General features: G+C 32.4%; 1 protein-coding gene across 1 annotated transcript; it reads right to left on the bottom strand.

The window, feature by feature from the left end:
• Positions 1-782: 782 nt before the first annotated feature.
• On the bottom strand, positions 783-12,818 carry LOC129808918 (uncharacterized). Its single transcript, XM_055858824.1, has 5 exons — positions 12,393-12,818; positions 11,874-12,321; positions 11,180-11,821; positions 6,489-6,834; positions 783-1,466 (listed from the first exon to the last, which is right to left on the bottom strand). Exons 1-5 carry the CDS (start codon positions 12,610-12,612, stop codon positions 783-785), a joined length of 2,340 nt encoding a protein of 779 aa, XP_055714799.1. The 5' UTR covers positions 12,613-12,818.
• Positions 12,819-20,571: the final 7,753 nt, after the last annotated feature.

The following is a 20,571-nucleotide window of genomic DNA, read 5'->3' as shown; positions in this document are numbered from 1 at the left end:
ACTGTGGTGATTTCTACAGCTGTGGCACTGTACGACTGTTGCACAATCAAGGGAAATGAATGTGTGAATGAATGAATGAAAAAAGCTCTAAGAATATGCCACCGTGCGACTGTTGCAGAAATGTGTAAATTCTAGAGCTGTGTCACTGCACGACTGCTGCGTTGTCAGCAAAATTCTCAAAGCATTCTGCCGTACTGCTCTAACGGTATTTAATCCAAGACATGATTCTTATGATAAGTTTCTAGCTAATATTCAAACCCTTCAGAATTTCTGTGGTCGTGATGCATTTGAACTAAAGGTTTCTTTTGTCATATTTTCAAGCACTAGGGGAGGTGGGGCTACTTTGATTTGTGGGGCTAGATTGTTATACGACTTTTTCGTCTATTTCTAAGTGAACCCGGTCTTTACAATTATTTGATTTAGAAACACAATTATTTTGTCTATCCAAATTACATCATGTTAAAACCCAGTTTCCTTTAGAAATATGCGAAAATATCGTATAACAATATAGCCCCACAGCTCAAAGTAGCCCCACCTCCCCCCTACCAAGAAAAAGTCAAGGGTTATTATGCAAAACGGAAGAGGTGGTAAAATTTCACAAATTTCACGGCAGTTGTCATCTACTTTAGGCAGAAATCCATGAAATCTGTAAAAGTTTACCATCTCTAGCAAACTGTCAAACGCCCTTCCCTATGAGGAAATCACAACGTTGAGAAAACAATTTTGGGAGAAAATAAAAACAAAATACATATGTTAAATCAGATTTTATTCATTAATTTTTTTTATTTTCTCTGGGTGAAGACATCTTCATCCTCAAAAACCTCGGCGTCTAAGTCCGGTATAAATGTGACGTCACCGTCGCTGTCGCTCAGGAACAAGTCGATTTGCGACTCGTGTGGCATCTGCTTCTTCTGCATCTTTGAGAGAAGTCTTTTCACTTTATCCCTTCGCTGCTTTGCAGAAGGAAGCTCCCTCTTTCTCCTAATAGGCTGAGGGCCTTGAGGTGTGATGGTGTTGTGGCTGTTGTTATTGTCAGTGCTGCTGCTCGGTCCCGGAAGAGGTTCCAGAGAGTTTTTTTCTCCCGTTTCCTCAGCAACAGCAGCAGCATTTTTACCATCACCATCGGGAATGCCATCTTCTTTCACCCCTTTGATGATTTCTAAAATGGGTGTTTTGGTGTTCTTCCGAACACCGTTAAACACCATCTCCTCTTCTTCGTAGCGGACGAGCTTTAAAGCCCAATTATCCTCGGGCTTCAGCTCGTCGCAATGAGGCATGACTTTATCGCTGAGCCTCTTGGGCAAGTAGATCTTATAGCCGTTCTTTAGAATAGCTATAACAACTTCTTGCCCAAAAGTGTTCACCCCTGAGATGAACTTCTCGCATCTATAGTAATGGCCTGCAGTCAATTTACTACTGTACACAGGTTGCCTCTCCTGGGCCTCCTTAAAAAGCTTGGTGAAATCCTGCGAAAGATGAAGAGTAAAACTCTTATTAGTAAATCGAATATATATATTAAATATAATATAAAATATCTATAAGTCACATTTAACATCACTGATATCTAATCACACAAAGTTTATTAATAAATAGAAAGTAACCACATAATTTATTTCTTGAACAGAAAATATCACTTTAATAAAATCCTTATATCAATGGTTTTTCAGCAAGAGAAAGAAAAGTACTTATGAATTTTCCGTGTAACACTTATCATTAAAAATTATAAGAATATTCTACATAAAACTGAAACTCACAGAATCACAATAAATCATCACAGATTTTGTTGAACGAAAAGAAATATATCACTAGAGACCTGATGAAATTCATAAATCACAATTTTTATAAGGACTGCGTGTCAAAGCTTCACTTTACTGTATCACAGATCACATGTAATAACTAATTACTGGGAAAAATACTCACCATTCTAAAGCGGTTTAAGATGTAGGTTTTCTTGAAGATTCTTTGAAGATCACTTAAAGATCACTTTTTCTTGAGTACTTAGCACCACAAGAGCTTGATGAGAAATGCGATTGCAGTAAAGACTGAACAAATATATCAATGAAAGAAAATAATTTTTCCTGACGCGACAAATGAAAAACTACACCAATTACGTGTACGCGACAATGTGAAATCAACAAAGTGCATTGCTCTTTCCTTATGGGAATTGCATTTGAAGCTGAATTAGCGTCTGCATGAAAATTTACACCTTACACATGTTCAGAACTTTATATACAAAAAAAAATCAAAATAATATAATTTTAAGATAAAATAATATTTCTATTTCGATCAATTTCCAATTTTGAGTCATACTCAGCATATATGATACATGTAATAGTTTTAGATAATGTACGGGCAAAACGTGCTTCTATTCTTACAGATCCTTGTTCTAAGAGGGATATGCAACCTTCTGAGTGAGAGTCGGGATCTAAATCATAAGCCAATAAAAAGAAACCACTCTTAAAATCCTTAAGAGATATCTGATGAGATTTATAATCATGATGAATTCCTATCCCATTGAATATTTGTTGATAGGCTTTGCTATACCAATTCTCTTCAAAATTCATTCTAAGAGGCTGAATAGGATGAGGCATACCATTTACGAGGAGTGCAAAATCCGTCATGTCGAAATGTTGAAAATTAAAAGGATTCAGAGACTTTTGTCCATTATAAGCTTGATTATCAACCATTCCAAATATAATTCTTCTTGGTAAAACCCCATGAATAATATTATCCAGATTTATGGATGATGATCCTGATGGTACAGTAACAGTTTTCACTTCAACTTTTTTGTAATGATATACAGCATTTTCTTTTTCCAGTACCATATTATGTGCAAGAAGGATATTTGGATTCACTGTAATTTGATTCATGTACATTGTTGCTTCTAAGAGCCGAAATTGTGGATTTTCGCTCTCTTCGCAGAGTAAGAAAAAATTAGACTTTTCAAGCGTAATATTTACACGTAAATCCACATTATTTATCAACAGTAGAGGTTGATTCAACATATCACAATGTAATCTTCCCATGAGTTCCACAACTGTGCTATTTTTAATAATATTTTTTCTATCATGAAATCCTTGATTGACACCTGTCAAATCTTCTAAATCATTGGTATCACGATACCATCCCGAATTTTGTAAGAATGTATTTTTTGCATCAGTCCCGTAAGTCAAAAGGGTTTCTAAATAGCTTCTATAATGGTAGTCACCTTCACTCTGAGAAATTGCCTTTCCATTCAATGAAATAGAACATGATCGAATTAATGAATGAAGAATATTATTGACAATTCCTGGTTGCTTGCTGTCACTTTCCTTATAGCTCAAGCTATTCTCATTGAGCAACTGAATTTTAAATCTTAGGTAAATTGATGATAGATCGCGATAACAATCCCCGTGTGCTACAGAATAAAATTCTATAACAGAGGGGTTGTCAAGGCTAGCAATAGGTTGATATGACACTTCTTCCGTGCGTAGAATTGATGTTTGTATAGGAGGTGTTGCAAAAATATCTAATTCACTTTTCATACATTCTCTGTACTTCGACATTATGAGAATATATCCAGAGTACGTGAATTATTCTTCTTCTTCTTCTTTTTATCCTGCTTGGCACTTATTTTTCTTTTGACTTTTTTATTCCCTTTACGTTTTGTTTTTGTAACTTTTGATAGAATTTTACTAAGTACACCTGATTTTTTTTCTTGAGAAGTTTTTACATGTGAAGATGAAGTCGGAATGAAACTTCCTAGGTTGGATCCTGTATATATACCATCACCACTCATATTCTTTAACTTCTGCATAGCTTTACCTGTTAAATTATTTTGAGCTTCACGGCCACGGTCAACAAGTATTTGTTTAAAAGGTTTGGTGCCTATGTCCATTAATATTTCTGAGCCTGTCTTTAAAGCTTGATTTTTAACAGCATTTAATCCTTTTACGAATAGGGGCCTCAAGACTCTTATGAGGCCACCAAGTATTGATCCTAGACCACGACCTCTTTGAATTCCAAAAAAGTCTGGTTTATAGACATCCCCTATCTCTCCCCTACCGCATTGACTAAGATAATATCTAGTGTATATGCTACTCATTTTTTAAATAAAATGAGTTTAATTTTATACGTTAGGTCTATTTATACATTTTGTATTAATTTTAAAATGACTTCTTCTTGAAATGTAGCACTAACATAGTTGGAGTTGCACTATGTTCAAAATTATATATTTCCCCATCTTGTGAAGTAATGAGAATTTCAATCGTATCAAAATTTGTCTTTTCTAAAGGATGATATTGAATTGTTTCGAATGATTTATATACCTCATCATTTTTTAATAACAATATTGTTCTTAAACACTTTGCAAAAGTATTACTGACGAGCTGATGTTTTATTATATCTGTATATACAAACATAAGTTTACGCATATGATTTTGAGGTTCATTTTTAGGCACTACTGAAGGGTGAAGGCTGGTTGAAACAAATTCTTGATTGTCAATACGTACTGGTGGTAAGCGGGAATTTTCAACAATTTTTAATATTTTTTCCTGGCTTCTAGATTGAAAAGGTATAGACAGTAAAATAGTTTTCATCAATTCCTCTACAGACTCGAATTCGTCATTGTACAAAGGTATATCAAAAAATTTGTGATCCAAAAATATAGTAATTGTTGTAATAGGTTCTTTCCCATTACTTTGTTGTATAGGATTTTGAAGTTTAATTATAGGTTCATTACACTTAAACTGAATAGAAAAATGTGAAAAGGGTCCCGTTTGCCCTCGTTCTATAGTTTCGCCTTTCCCCTCTTGTATCTCACAGTTTGTTAAATTTTTAACAATATTTGTTAAACGTTTATCAATATCGCTATTTATATCACTTAGACTTGATCCTACAAAATCATCTAATGGTCGTAAATCTTTTGAAAAAGTATTTCTCAAAAGATATAGTAAGCTATGTAGAGGTGTGAACTGTGAGAATATAGGTATTTTAAAAAATCTGTCAGTTTTCTGGCCGTTTTTAATTAAAATTGTTCTTGGTTGAATAGTTCTAGGCTTTTCACGATCACTAGAGGATTTTGCAATATTAAAAGATATTTCTGCGAGACCCACAACCCAATCATCAGAAAGAAATAATTTTGTGGGTAATTTGGTATGAAAATTTGCTAAAGTGTTATTTGGGAAATAATTGTGCGACGAATTGCTCAGCAGTGTTAAATAAAATTCATTTGCTCTTGTCAGAGACCCCATAATGTTGTGTAATTTCTTTTTTGCTTATCCACTTATCAGGGATGTCATTAGCAAATCTCACAAGGTACTGAAGATCTTTCCCTAGCCCTTTGGTTTTTATAACTTTCTCGATTGGGGGAAGATCGCTTTTAACTTTTTGTAACTGCTTTGCATAAAATCTACCTGTAATAGGGGTATTTTTAAAATCTCTCAGGGTATATAAATAATAAGGTGTTTTCTTTATTACAGTATCAACATGGAATTTTTCCTCTGTCCATCTTTGCTCAAAACCCCTATCAAAATGTGTCTTTGGTTTTGCTACGCGTACAAGGTCATTCTTTTTCAATAATTTTGGCTTAGTTTTAATTTCGGACAACAATTTATCGTGTCTTTTCTTATAAATCTTATTCAAAATGGAAATATGATGATCTGTCACATCAGCTGGTTTCATTTTAATAGTTGAATGAACAGTGTTGTTATATACATTCAAGAGGTCTTGCAATACATTTATGTAACGCTTCGTATTTCTATGAGTAAAATACTTATACATAAGCTGTTTTAATGTTCTATTAAATCTCTCCACAACAGCACATTTCAGCGTTGGGTTGTAAGAAAAATATTGTTTTATATTATTAGATAACAACAAATTACTGAAAGAGCTATTCCTAAACTCCTTTCCATTATCTGATTGAACAATTTCGGGAATTCTACCGCTAGTTTTCAATATGCTAGAAAAGGCGTTTGTGACATCTCTTGCTGATTTAGTTTTAAGAGGTCTAGCAAATGCAAATTTAGAAAATACATCGATCACTGTCAAAATAAATGAATGATCATTATTTACTTTTTTAATATGTTTCATATCACATAGATCAATTTCCCATAGCTCATCAATGTTAAATACGCGGTATTGATTTCTTTTAAAATTTTTAATCACTGGAAAATGTAACGTGTAAGAATCCTGATTCTGAAGATAATCAGTTATATCTCGTTGAGAGACATTTTCTCTTCTTAAACGTTTATATAATTTACCAGGAGTTGCGTACAAATATGGACTTTTTAAATTAGTGTATAAATCATTTATTCTATCATGTCCCATTTTACACTAGACTTGGTGGTAGTATTATCCTTTCTCACTCTAGGTTTCTTTGCAGGAAAGTTTAACAATGTCTGCACGGGCTGTTTCGTTGATCTGCTTAAATATTTACGTGTTCTTTCTTTTGTAGCTGTTTTAACATGGGTTTTTGAACTAGGCCGTAAAGTAGAAATACGTTTCTTTACAATGTCCGTTGATATATGATACACAGTTCCATCTTCTCCTAAAATACCTATTGCTGACGGTACATCTTTTGCACTCGGAGAATGTCTAATATATTCATTTGCTTTTTTTTTGAAATTTTGCTGAACATCTGTCGGTAATCCATTAAATTCCTCAGCGGGAATCAATTCCTCAGGATCCTCATCAATTGTATCATCTGAATATATTTCGGCTTCAGGTGGGGAAATATCGTCATCAATTTGATTATCGCTATCAACTGTGTCCACACCGTTGTCAGCACTTTCAAAAATCAACTCATCCAAATTTTTTCTAACAGGTTTTTCTTTCAAAGGTGACATTTCCGTGGACCTATCAGTTTTAAATATATATTTTGTTTGAGTGCCCATATTTGTTTGAGGGTATTTCCTAGAAAATGTTTTAATAGGTTCGCCTGGCTTTGATTCATATAATTCCATATGATGTTTCGATGGTAATTTTTGTTTTCTTCGATAACTTTCAGATTGCCTTATAAGCGATTGTCTATATCTATACCATTTTTGTGTATCATTCAAGTTTTTATCTTTTAATATCCGATAAATCTCCTGATCAAAGTTATTTAAAGTCTTATCAAAATTTAAAAGGTTTTTTAAATTCTCAAACACTTCCTGTGATACAAGTATCATACGTTTAATTTTATCTTTCTTCATGTTTAAATTCATTTTTGTGATAATATTTTTCCAATAATACCTGATAAAACTGAAGATATTAATAATGGCACAAAACCACCTTTTTGTACAACTATTTTTCTCTTCGAGCATCCCGATGACTTTGAACATACAAATTTTCTCAAATCCTTTTTATACCTTTTTAGAGTGTTAAAGCATTTTGAAGTGACTTCATGGTTTCCTATTAAAATATTGTGAGCAATTTCCTGGATAGCCTTGATAGTTGAAAAATTACAATTTTGTAATATGGACTTTCGCAGTTTAGGACTGGCGTCTTTAAGTATAAACAACATATGCCTGTTCTCCACCAATCGTTTGAAATTCTTTGCTTTCTGTTTCATCTTCTCTATACCTAGGGAGTAAATTTAATTGCTCAGATGTACAAAAACAAGTTGCAAAATTATCATCAAAAATATTGGTACGAAATCTTAAAGCATCCGGCGTTTCCTGATTAAGATCTATAAATAAATAACCATAAGGCTTGGAAGTACATTCTTTATATATGTTCAAAAGTTCAACAGGATTTTCAGGATGCAGTTGTCTAGCTAAAGGCATAAATTGTGATTTATCACGGACATTTCGAAATACTGTTAAGTATTTCGAATTTAAACTAATCGTACGTGCAAATCTCGATTGGTAGAATATATTCTGACAAATAAATATTATGGATATATTCCTATGATGTGATTCTTTGATAAACAAATCGCAAATTTTTGGCTCATACTCTTTACTTGTCATTAAATCATCAATAACAATAAGTTTAGGGGTTTTGTGTTCTGAATCATTTCCTATATTATCAGGTATTCCACTGAAAACTTCGAGATTTTCTAATTTTGGAAGATTACCTACACTTCCATTTTCTGAAAAACACCATATTATTTTTGAAAATTTAGTATCAGTTAGGTTCTGTAAGTTGTTTAGAATATTATGAGCGAAAGTAGATTTACCGCATCCTGAAGGACCAGCGAGTATTATAGAAAAGGGTACAGGAAATTTCAAAAGTGTCATACCGATACCAGTATTACAATAAACAGAGTCAGATTTTGATCATCTATTTATAGTATTTGAGGAGAATCTAAACAAAAGAAATTAAAAAATTCATAGTAAGACTTCAACACAGATTATTTTTATTAAAAATCCAATTTTATTGTACACATGGACTGTCAATAATATTTTACATTTCATTTTTACAAAAGTGTAAATCACTCCATACATAAGTAGACCTCAAATAAATAAATAAATATATACGAAAATACAACTAATTCTTAATTTTAAATTAAATATTTATATAACTGTATATAACAATATGTTAATATCCATATGGCAATGTATCATAATTCTGTACACAGCGACGTTTATTATGTGTGAACTTAGCTGTTTTAGACGATGGACCAGACGACATGTGGAATTGTTTATCTCTAAATATAGTATCCGTATATCTAATCTCTATAGGATCTCCACCATTAACAAGTTCTTTAAGTGTATCAAAATTAACCTTCTCCTCCACATGCCGGTTCATACTGATACCCTTAAAGACAACTTTATAAGAATGTGTACCTGTACTAGGATTGAAAATACGGATACCATATGATTTTGGACCCGTAGCAACATATTCGTCTATAAACGATCCCTCACCGTATGACTGTATCTCATCTGTCAATTCCCCTAAAAATGAACCGACTGTTAAAGGATTTTCCTCGCCATTTGGTACCAAGTATATGATGGAATCTGTATCACAATATAAGACATTTTTCCCAACCATAGATAAAGCCTTATATAATGCTATTCTAGCATTTGTAGTGGTGCAGATTCCAACACCTAAATTTATGTACTTAGATTCAGGTATATTCTCATTTATATGCGACCATGTGACAAATATTTTATCAGGACCACAAAGATATAGTTGGTGTACTTCGATGCCTTCATTTGTGACAAATTTCATAAGTTCTGCCTGCGAACTACAGATCTCTGTTACTTTCAGATCCTCCCTCTGAATGAACTTACCCCACAAACTATTCAGCATAAGTTTAGCTAAACTTCTGCGTCCTTTGTTAAGGGTAATATTCTCTTCATTGAGTTTTATCCCCTCTCGAAGAAGATAATTCTCTAGATACTGTTCTTTAGATGCCTCAGACTCACAATTTTCAGGCCAGCCACTAGATTCTTGCTTTATCTTTAGGAAATTATCTACGTAATCCGCAAATAACCCCTTTTCTCCTGAATCACGGTCGTATTGAATTGGTTTATATGACCATAATTCTAGAGATTCAAGAATCGTGTAACCGTTATCAATTGCAAGTCTGATTTCATCCAATGACCAATACCCTAGAAGTGATCGTTCATTGTCACTATGTGTGCACTCATCTAGATCGGCTTTTTCTAATACACACATAGCGCACAGAGGAAAGGTTAACCTATTATTGCACCGATATGGCAAAACTGGTAAATAAAGACAACGTGGAGGTAAAATTCTACACTTCGCAACACCATCATGACACAGAATCTCGCATGGGTCTGTGAAATCTCGAATTATGGTAGGATGTCCCAGAAAATATTTAGTATATTTATTTGCCCAGGGGTACAAAGATGTAAAATCGTAATAATACATTTTGTCCCCAGGCTGAGCTTTACAATATAGTTTAAACACTTCTGTACGGCCACCATATATTGCTGATCTTAAATCAAATCCTGCGTTAATAATTTCACGATTATTTTCGATCAAATTATTTAACGCATCATCACATTTAAGAGACTTACGAAATTCACATTCCCATGCAAATTCAATTTTGTAGCCCAGACTTTTTAATTTTTGTAACCTATGCTTTGTCACTTCATATCGATTTTTCAATGTATCCAGCGGGTCTCTGCTGCACTGATACTCTCGATTCTGCAAACACGTATGTCCGTGATAAAAGCAGCCAAAAAATTCAAATACAGTATTTGAACTCTCATCAAATCCGTCAACAATTAGATTGGTGTATTTAATTTTTTCTTCATACCGCAAATTTGGAAAAGTTTGTTTTTTAAAAATCAGCCATTTAAGACCTATTTTACTTTGAAAATGGATAAAGTTCGAGTTATAATTATTTTTGGGAGTAATACCTAACGTATTTTCCCTTAAATAATTTTTCCTATATGCTTTCATAACAGAATCCGCGATTGTTATTGCTTGTAGAAAAGGATTTATACCTGTAGTGTCCAAAAAGGAAATCATGAAGTTCAGACATCCCGCGCGAAGGATATGTACGTCTTGTTGACAATATTTGATGAGTTCCTCCTTATTGTTAAATGGTTTGTGTTTATTTTCATCATACCATTCAACAAATTTAGAATATTTTTCCGACGACATGCTATCGATAGGATAATATTCTATTGGAGGAAAAGTTCCAATATAGTTCTCATTTTCTGGCGTGTTAAATTTATACGGATATTCGCCTTTATTGCAATCCTTTAGTCCGAAACTCGCGCTAAATTTTGACAATGCAAGAGGAATGAATGCTATTGAATCTATGAATTTTATATTATCAAGAGAAATGCAAAGAATTTTTCGCCCTACCATAATAGGTTTAATGCTTATATTTCTCTTACACAATTCCTCAAGGATGAATTGCGAATCATATCCTTTTGCATTATGGGCAATTGCCACAACAGGCCATAGACGGAACTTTAATACAAAATTTACAAATTTTGATACACAACTCGCATTATCATCATTATTAAAAATATTTTCAAAGGGATTGCAATTCGGGCAATCTGCAGGAAATGAGTTTGACTCATAACATAGGTGACAAACAATATTTGTCACACATAAGTTCGGTGAATGGCGGTAAAACCCTTGCCCTTCGTCGAGAAACTGACTTTCAAAATCATAAAAAATAATTTGAAAACGTTGTGGAGGATCTTTTTTAAAACTCTGAATGTAGCAGTAGTGGGGTTTTTCAACAAAATTACCGCAAATATAGCACTTAGAAGTATTACATTTATGATACTTTGTGACTTTGTAAAATGTGTCACAAGTTACACATATTTTAAATGTATTACAAGTGTTATTTACTTTGTGGTAGTTGTAACATTGATCCCCACGAAATTCTCGATTACAATCATTACACTTTTTGAGGAATTGAACAAATGGACACGGCGGTTCACGATTACAAAAAGTACAACGCCCAGGACATCTATGATCGCAATTATAAAGAACATCACATACATCACATTGTTTTCTAAAATTGAAAAAAGACTTTACATTGCTAATGCAAAAGTAATGTCTTTCTTTCTCATTGAAAAATAAATTTATACGGTTAGACGAATTTAGATCTGTTTTTTGTGTTTTATATGTGATACTTTTACAATCACTCACATTGTTATACACAGTTATTAAATATTTAGGGAACTTAGTATTAAACAATGAAATGAAGTTATTGTCATATTCACCTTTAGGGTTTATTACCCCTCCGCATACCTTAACCAAATTTACAGCTTGAATCCTTAATTTTGCACTGTAACGTCTCCAACTGAGTAGAGTTCTCTTACTGCGTTCCGAATTTTTCATATTTAACACTCTCCCAAAAAGGATAGCTATGGGAAGACAGAATTCCTCTGCTCCAGGATCGATGACGCTGTATTTCTTGAATCTAAAAGACATTTATGCATGATTTCGAATAAGAGAATGTTATTTAAGTATACCTTCTAATTTCGCCTGAATTCATGTGAACAATTTTATTTCGTCCACGGCCCTGCTTCATGTGCACAATTGCGGCTGTAATAAGCAATACGTCAGCGACTCCAAATGACGCATTGCTTTGATTTACTTTTTCAAATCTGCTGAGAAGAACATCTGCTGATAGCTCATCAATAGGAGTGAGTCCATTGTAAATAGCTTTAACTTCAGGTTTTTCTGGGAGATGTAGTTCCAAAGCAGCTTTATCTCCAATATTTCCTTCAGCTGTGATCATATTTATTACTTCCTGAAAGGCATCATGCAGCCACCCAAATCCGTTTGTTACTCCACTGGGTCTTTGAATTCGGAATTTCACTCCTAATTGGGTCACGCTGAATTTTTTATTAAATGATTTTTCTCTACCCAGAACCTCAACCAACTGTTCATTATGATTAGCTGTAATATCATCATTCCCTGCAAATAAAATTAAAAAAATAGAGACAGTATTTATATCAATTCTGTTTTGCTGTGAACTTTCTACTCACCCTCTCCTTTTTGTGAATTTTCAAGTTCATTTTCACGATGTAGCATTTCTTCAGCCATTGGTGGAGACAAACTTGACGATGATGTTGACGAGGATGGTGTTGGCAGTACAGGTATTTCAGCAGATGGTACAGAGCTTGTAGTGCATGGTGCGGTGGATGGTACAGAGTTCAAAACCGTTGATGATGAAGTAAAATTTGATCTTGAAGATCCTGAAGTCATGTCGATATTCCCTGAATTCTCTGAAAAAACCAAAAATAATGTGATATTAAAAAAAAATCTGCCGATTATATAAAACACAAATAATTAATAAAATATTTCTCTATATCTCTTTACCTTCATTACGAGTCCATAGAAGTTTTAGAATACGGTGGCACGCAATTACATTTCCATCCACGGATAATATTTCACCGGTTAATCTTATCTTCTCTTCATCAGAAACTATTACACCATTTTTTAATACCGATTCAATCTTGTTTAATACATTTTCCTGATAAAACTTTAAATTCGGTTCTTTTAAAATTTTGAACAAGGTTGAGAGGGTCTTATTTGCAAGCAGAAGACCTTCCAAAAATGTTGGATTGCTCATTTTCACGAGTATACGATATTATGCTGTTCACCAAGAGTAATAAGAAAACAGAATGATGAAGTAATCACAATGGAAAAAGCGATTACCCATAATAGAAATTTATTGCAATATGAGAAGAATGTTTTTTTGATAAAAATTCATGATCAGCAATTTCATCTCCCTAACTTTTGAGGAAAGTGAAACATATTAATTTATATAATATACACACTTTTTTATTACGGATTATATGGTACATGTATATTAGTTATATCATCATTTTAATTGTATTTATATTTATATTGTCTGCGTATCTATATTATAAGAAGATATGTTTTCATATACATAAGGTATCTCATGGAATAGTCTAAAATAGTTTATAGGGGGACGTGATTCCATAGGTGATGTGTACGCTGTGGAATCCATCCTTTTAACATTTAAATTTTTGCATGAGGATGCATATCTCGAACAATATTCTTTAATAAAATATTGAACTGAGTTATTATAAATGAGAGTTGTGTTAAAAAAATCACTTAAATCCATTAATTTTTGAAATTCATTATTGGTCAAAGTCACTGTAACATTATTTTGAGTAAAAACAATATATTTTGTATTATTTAAATCTGCGAAATCTAATTTTACATTATCATTAATATTATTATTATTATTGATGTTCATAAAAATATTATCTGCGGAGACCATGTTTTGAGAAGTGTTTAGCCGCTCGGCAATGAATTCCTTGTTAGCGTAAATTTTTGACCAGGCACCTCTGGTGAAACTAATAGAATCAACTCCTAGGAGACCGTTTTTTGCGGAAATTTGCACAATTGGTGAGAAATCCTCCGAAGAAAAGCCAATGGACACAAATGATGTGTAACATGCGTTTAAAAAATAGGTATATCCTTGCAGTACACTAACAGTATTTCTGGATCTTGGTGTTGTAGGACTTTCAGACGATTTTGTATTTTCCAGTAGCAGAGCCTCTATATTCACATCATGATTAGTTTTTTTGAAACTCCTTTTATCCTTATTTCGTTTTGAGGAATTAGTCTTTTTCCCTATATCATTTTTCCAGTGCTTCAGTTTTTTCTCTATATCAAAGTTTTCAAAGATATCCTTCATGATTCGTAATGAATCCGGTGCGTTCTTTTCAGGAAACGAAATCCGACTGACTGGAATTCATCTTCTTACAGGATTTTTAAAATATCCATAATACATTTCGCTAATTTTTCGGTCGTTTTCGTGTAGCCGATTAGAAAAATTTTTAATAAAATCATTCATTGACTTTCCTTTCGCTCTATACACGGCATACACACAACAGTAATACCCGCATACAGAGGAGAAAGCAGATTGAAGGATTCTCGCATTAAACAGTATCTTATTTAGATTTGAAAATCTTTTAAAAAATTCTTCAAAATATTTGTTATGTTAAAATCTTCCATATGAGTCAAAAAATTCAGCAAATCCTTTACCCTTTGGAAGATATATTGCCACCCAATGTTTTCCAGGATGAGTAGATATAGCTGTATTTACGACTAACAAAGCTGGCTTCTTTATGCTACATAGATGTAGTTGATCTACTGGAAATACACCTCGGAATATTTTTCTTGTGTATTTGTTTTTTCGTAGGCATGATGATATCTGTATACTGTTCATGACTGCTAAACTGAAAACGAGCTCTCTATTTATATACAAAGGAACAGTCCTGCTTTTGTTCTATTTATCATTTCACATGAAAATATATATCACATTTTAAATGTATGTAAATTTGACAATTGTGAAAATGCTTTCATAACTTTTTGGAAAGATATGAAAGTTACTTATTCACATGACAAGTGAAAGCTTAGATCAAATACATCACGATCACAAAGGGTTTGAATATTAGCTAGAAGCTTTTTATAAAAATCATATCTTTTGATCAAATATCATTAGAGTTGTACAGTGGAATGCTTTGAGAATTTTTGTTGACAACGCAGCAGTCGTGCAGTGACACAGCTCTAGAATTTACACATTTCTGCAACAGTCGCACGGTGGCATATTCTTAGAGCTTTTTTCATTCATTCACACATTCATTTCCCTTGATTGTGCAACAGTCGTACAGTGCCACAGCTGTAGAAATCACCACAGTCCTACAGTGGCTCACAACAGTCGCACAGTGGTAAATAACAACAGTCTCACAACAGTCGTACGGTGGCTAACTTACTACTAATTTTTAATAAAATGAATTATGATTTGTTTGCACCAAGGCGCTTATGTACATGTTCATGAACATAAGTAGTCATCATAGAAAACTTGAACATGTGCTACACTCACAATATTCAGCAAAACATTGGGATCTTACCATTAGACATGGTGGATTAGAAACTGCCAAAAATATTATATATAATTTTTAATAAAATGAATTATGATTTGTTTGCACCAAGGCGCTTATGTACATGTTCATGAACATAAGTAGTCATCATAGAAAACTTGAACATGTGCTACACTCAGAATATTCAGCAAAACATTGGGATCTTACCATTAGACATGGTGGATTAGAAACTGCCAAAAATATTATATATAATTTTTAATAAAATGAATTATGATTTGTTTGCACCAAGGCGCTTATGTACATGTTCATGAACATAAGTAGTCATCATAGAAAACTTGAACATGTGCTACACTCACAATATTCAGCAAAACATTGGGATCTTACCATTAGACATGGTGGATTAGAAACTGCCAAAAATATTATATATAATTTTTAATAAAATGAATTATGATTTGTTTGCACCAAGGCGCTTATGTACATGTTCATGAACATAAGTAGTCATCATAGAAAACTTGAACATGTGCTACACTCAGAATATTCAGCAAAACATTGGGATCTTACCATTAGACATGGTGGATTAGAAACTGCCAAAAATATTATATATAATTTTTAATAAAATGAATTATGATTTGTTTGCACCAAGGCGCTTATGTACATGTTCATGAACATAAGTAGTCATCATAGAAAATTAGAACAAGTCCTACACTAACAACATTCAGCAAAACATTGGGATCTTACCATTAGACATGGTGGATTAGAAACTGCCAAAAATATTATATATAATTTTTAATAAAATGAATTATGATTTGTTTGCACCAAGGCGCTTATGTACATGTTCATGAACATAAGTAGTCATCACAGAAAGCTTGAACATGTGCTACACTAACAATATTCAGCAAAACATTGGGATCTTACCATTAGACATGGTGGATTAGAAACTGCCAAAAATATTATATATAATTTTTAATAAAATGAATTATGATTTGTTTGCACCAAGGCGCTTATGTACATGTTCATGAACATAAGTAGTCATCATAGAAAACTTGAACATGTGCTACACTCACAATATTCAGCAAAACATTGGGATCTTACCATTAGACATGGTGGATTAGAAACTGCCAAAAATATTATATATAATTTTTAATAAAATGAATTATGATTTGTTTGCACCAAGGCGCTTATGTACATGTTCATGAACATAAGTAGTCATCATAGAAAACTTGAACATCTGCTACACTCAGAATATTCAGCAAAACATTGGGATCTTACCATTAGACATGGTGGATTAGAAACTGCCAAAAATATTATATATAATTTTTAATAAAATGAATTATGATTTGTTTGCACCAAGGCGCTTATGTACATGTTCATGAACATAAGTAGTCATCATAGAAAATTAGAACAAGTCCTACACTAACAACATTCAGCAAAACATTGGGATCTTACCATTAGACATGGTGGATTAGAAACTGCCAAAAATATTATATATAATTTTTAATAAAATGAATTATGATTTGTTTGCACCAAGGCGCTTATGTACATGTTCATGAACATAAGTAGTCATCATAGAAAGCTTGAACATGTGCTACACTCACAATATTCAGCAAAACATTGTGATCTTACCATTAGACATGGTGGATTAGAAACTGCCAAAAATATTATATATAATTTTTAATAAAATGAATTATGATTTGTTTGCACCAAGGCGCTTATGTACATGTTCATGAACATAAGTAGTCATCATAGAAAATTAGAACAAGTCCTACACTAACAATATTCAGCAAAACATTGGGATCTTACCATTAGACATGGTGGATTAGAAACTGCCAAAAATATTATATATAATTTTTAATAAAATGAATTATGATTTGTTTGCACCAAGGCGCTTATGTACATGTTCAAGAACATAAGTAGTCATCATAGAAAGCTTGAACATCTGCTACACTAACAATATTCAGCAAAACATTGGGATCTTACCATTAGACATGGTGGATTAGAAACTGCCAAAAATATTATATATAATTTTTAATAAAATGAATTATGATTTGTTTGCACCAAGGCGCTTATGTACATGTTCATGAACATAAGTAGTCATCATAGAAAATTAGAACAAGTCCTACACTAACAACATTCAGCAAAACATTGGGATCTTACCATTAGACATGGTGGATTAGAAACTGCCAAAAATATTATATATAATTTTTAATAAAATGAATTATGATTTGTTTGCACCAAGGCGCTTATGTACATGTTCATGAACATAAGTAGTCATCATAGAAAGCTTGAATATGTGCTACACTCACAATATTCAGCAAAACATTGTGATCTTACCATTAGACATGGTGGATTAGAAACTGCCAAAAATATTATATATAATTTTTAATAAAATGAATTATGATTTGTTTGCACCAAGGCGCTTATGTACATGTTCATGAACATAAGTAGTCATCATAGAAAACTTGAACATGTGCTACACTCAGACATATTCAGCAAAACATTGGGATCTTACCATTAGACATGGTGGATTAGAAACTGCCAAAAATATTATATATAATTTTTAATAAAATGAATTATGATTTGTTTGCACCAAGGCGCTTATGTACATGTTCATGAACATAAGTAGTCATCATAGAAAATTAGAACAAGTCCTACACTAACAACATTCAGCAAAACATTGGGATCTTACCATTAGACATGGTGGATTAGAAACTGCCAAAAATATTATATATAATTTTTAATAAAATGAATTATGATTTGTTTGCACCAAGGCGCTTATGTACATGTTCATGAACATAAGTAGTCATTATAGAAAGCTTGAACATCTGCTACACTAACAATATTCAGCAAAACATTGTGATCTTACCATTAGACATGGTGGATTAGAAACTGCCAAAAATATTATATATAATTTTTAATAAAATGAATTATGATTTGTTTGCACCAAGGCGCTTATGTACATGTTCATGAACATAAGTAGTCATCATAGAAAACTTGAACATGTGCTACACTCACAATATTCAGCAAAACATTGGGATCTTACCATTAGACATGGTGGATTAGAAACTGCCAAAAATATTATATATAATTTTTAATAAAATGAATTATGATTTGTTTGCACCAAGGCGCTTATGTACATGTTCATGAACATAAGTAGTCATCATAGAAAACTTGAACATCTGCTACACTCAGAATATTCAGCAAAACATTGGGATCTTACCATTAGACATGGTGGATTAGAAACTGCCAAAAATATTATATATAATTTTTAATAAAATGAATTATGATTTGTTTGCACCAAGGCGCTTATGTACATGTTCATGAACATAAGTAGTCATCATAGAAAATTAGAACAAGTCCTACACTAACAACATTCAGCAAAACATTGGGATCTTACCATTAGACATGGTGGATTAGAAACTGCCAAAAATATTATATATAATTTTTAATAAAATGAATTATGATTTGTTTGCACCAAGGCGCTTATGTACATGTTCATGAACATAAGTAGTCATCATAAAAAATTAGAACAAGTCCTACACTAACAACATTCAGCAAAACATTGGGATCTTACCATTAGACATGGTGGATTAGAAACTGCCAAAAATATTATATATAATTTTTAATAAAATGAATTATGATTTGTTTGCACCAAGGCGCTTATGTACATGTTCATGAACATAAGTAGTCATCATAGAAAATTAGAACAAGTCCTACACTAACAACATTCAGCAAAACATTGGGATCTTACAATTAGACATGGTGGATTAGAAACTGCCAAAAATATTATATATAATTTTTAATAAAATGAATTATGATTTGTTTGCACCAAGGCGCTTATGTACATGTTCATGAACATAAGTAGTCATCATAGAAAGCTTGAACATCTGCTACACTAACAATATTCAGCAAAACATTGGGATCTTACCATTAGACATGGTGGATTAGAAACTGCCAAAAATATTATATATAATTTTTAATAAAATGAATTATGATTTGTTTGCACCAAGGCGCTTATGTACATGTTCATGAACATAAGTAGTCATCATAGAAAGCTTGAATATGTGCTACACTCACAATATTCAGCAAAACATTGTGATCTTACCATTAGACATGGTGGATTAGAAACTGCCAAAAATATTATATATAATTTTTAATAAAATGAATTATGACTTGTTTGCACCAAGGCGCTTATGTACATGTTCATGAACATAAGTAGTCATCATAGAAAATTAGAACAAGTCCTACACTAACAACATTCAGCAAAACATTGGGATCTTACCATTAGACATGGTGGATTAGAAACTGCCAAAAAATATTATATATAATTTTTAATAAAATGAATTATGATTTGTTTGCACCAAGGCGCTTATGTACATGTTCATGAACATAAGTAGTCATCATAGAAAATTAGAACAAGTCCTACACTAACAACATTCAGCAAAACATTGGGATCTTACCATTAGACATGGTGGATTAGAAACTGCCAAAAATATTATATATAATTTTTAATAAAATGAATTATGATTTGTTTGCACCAAGGCGCTTATGTACATGTTCATGAACATAAGTAGTCATCATAGAAAGCTTGAATATGTGCTACACTCACAATATTCAGCAAAACATTGTGATCTTACCATTAGACATGGTGGATTAGAAACTGCCAAAAATATTATATATAATTTTTAATAAAATGAATTATGACTTGTTTGCACCAAGGCGCTTATGTACATGTTCATGAACATAAGTAGTCATCATAGAAAATTAGAACAAGTCCTACACTAACAACATTCAGCAAAACATTGGGATCTTACCATTAGACATGGTGGATTAGAAACTGCCAAAAAATATTATATATAATTTTTAATAAAATGAATTATGATTTGTTTGCACCAAGGCGCTTATGTACATGTTCATGAACATAAGTAGTCATCATAGAAAGCTTGAACATCTGCTACACTAACAATATTCAGCAAAACATTGGGATCTTACCATTAGACATGGTGGATTAGAAACTGCCAAAAAATATTATATATAATTTTTAATAAAATGAATTATGATTTGTTTGCACCAAGGCGCTTATGTACATGTTCATGAACATAAGTAGTCATCATAGAAAGCTTGAACATGTGCTACACTCACAATATTCAGCAAAACATTGTGATCTTACCATTAGACATGGTGGATTAGAAACTGCCAAAAATATTATATATAATTTTTAATAAAATGAATTATGACTTGTTTGCACCAAGGCGCTTATGTACATGTTCATGAACATAAGTAGTCATCATATAAATTAGAACAAGTC

The sequence above is a fragment of the Phlebotomus papatasi genome, unplaced genomic scaffold (genome assembly GCF_024763615.1).
Source record: "Phlebotomus papatasi isolate M1 unplaced genomic scaffold, Ppap_2.1 HiC_scaffold_20, whole genome shotgun sequence".
NCBI classification, from domain to species: Eukaryota; Metazoa; Arthropoda; class Insecta; order Diptera; family Psychodidae; genus Phlebotomus; species Phlebotomus papatasi.
This window is presented reverse-complemented; position numbering and strand designations above follow the sequence as displayed.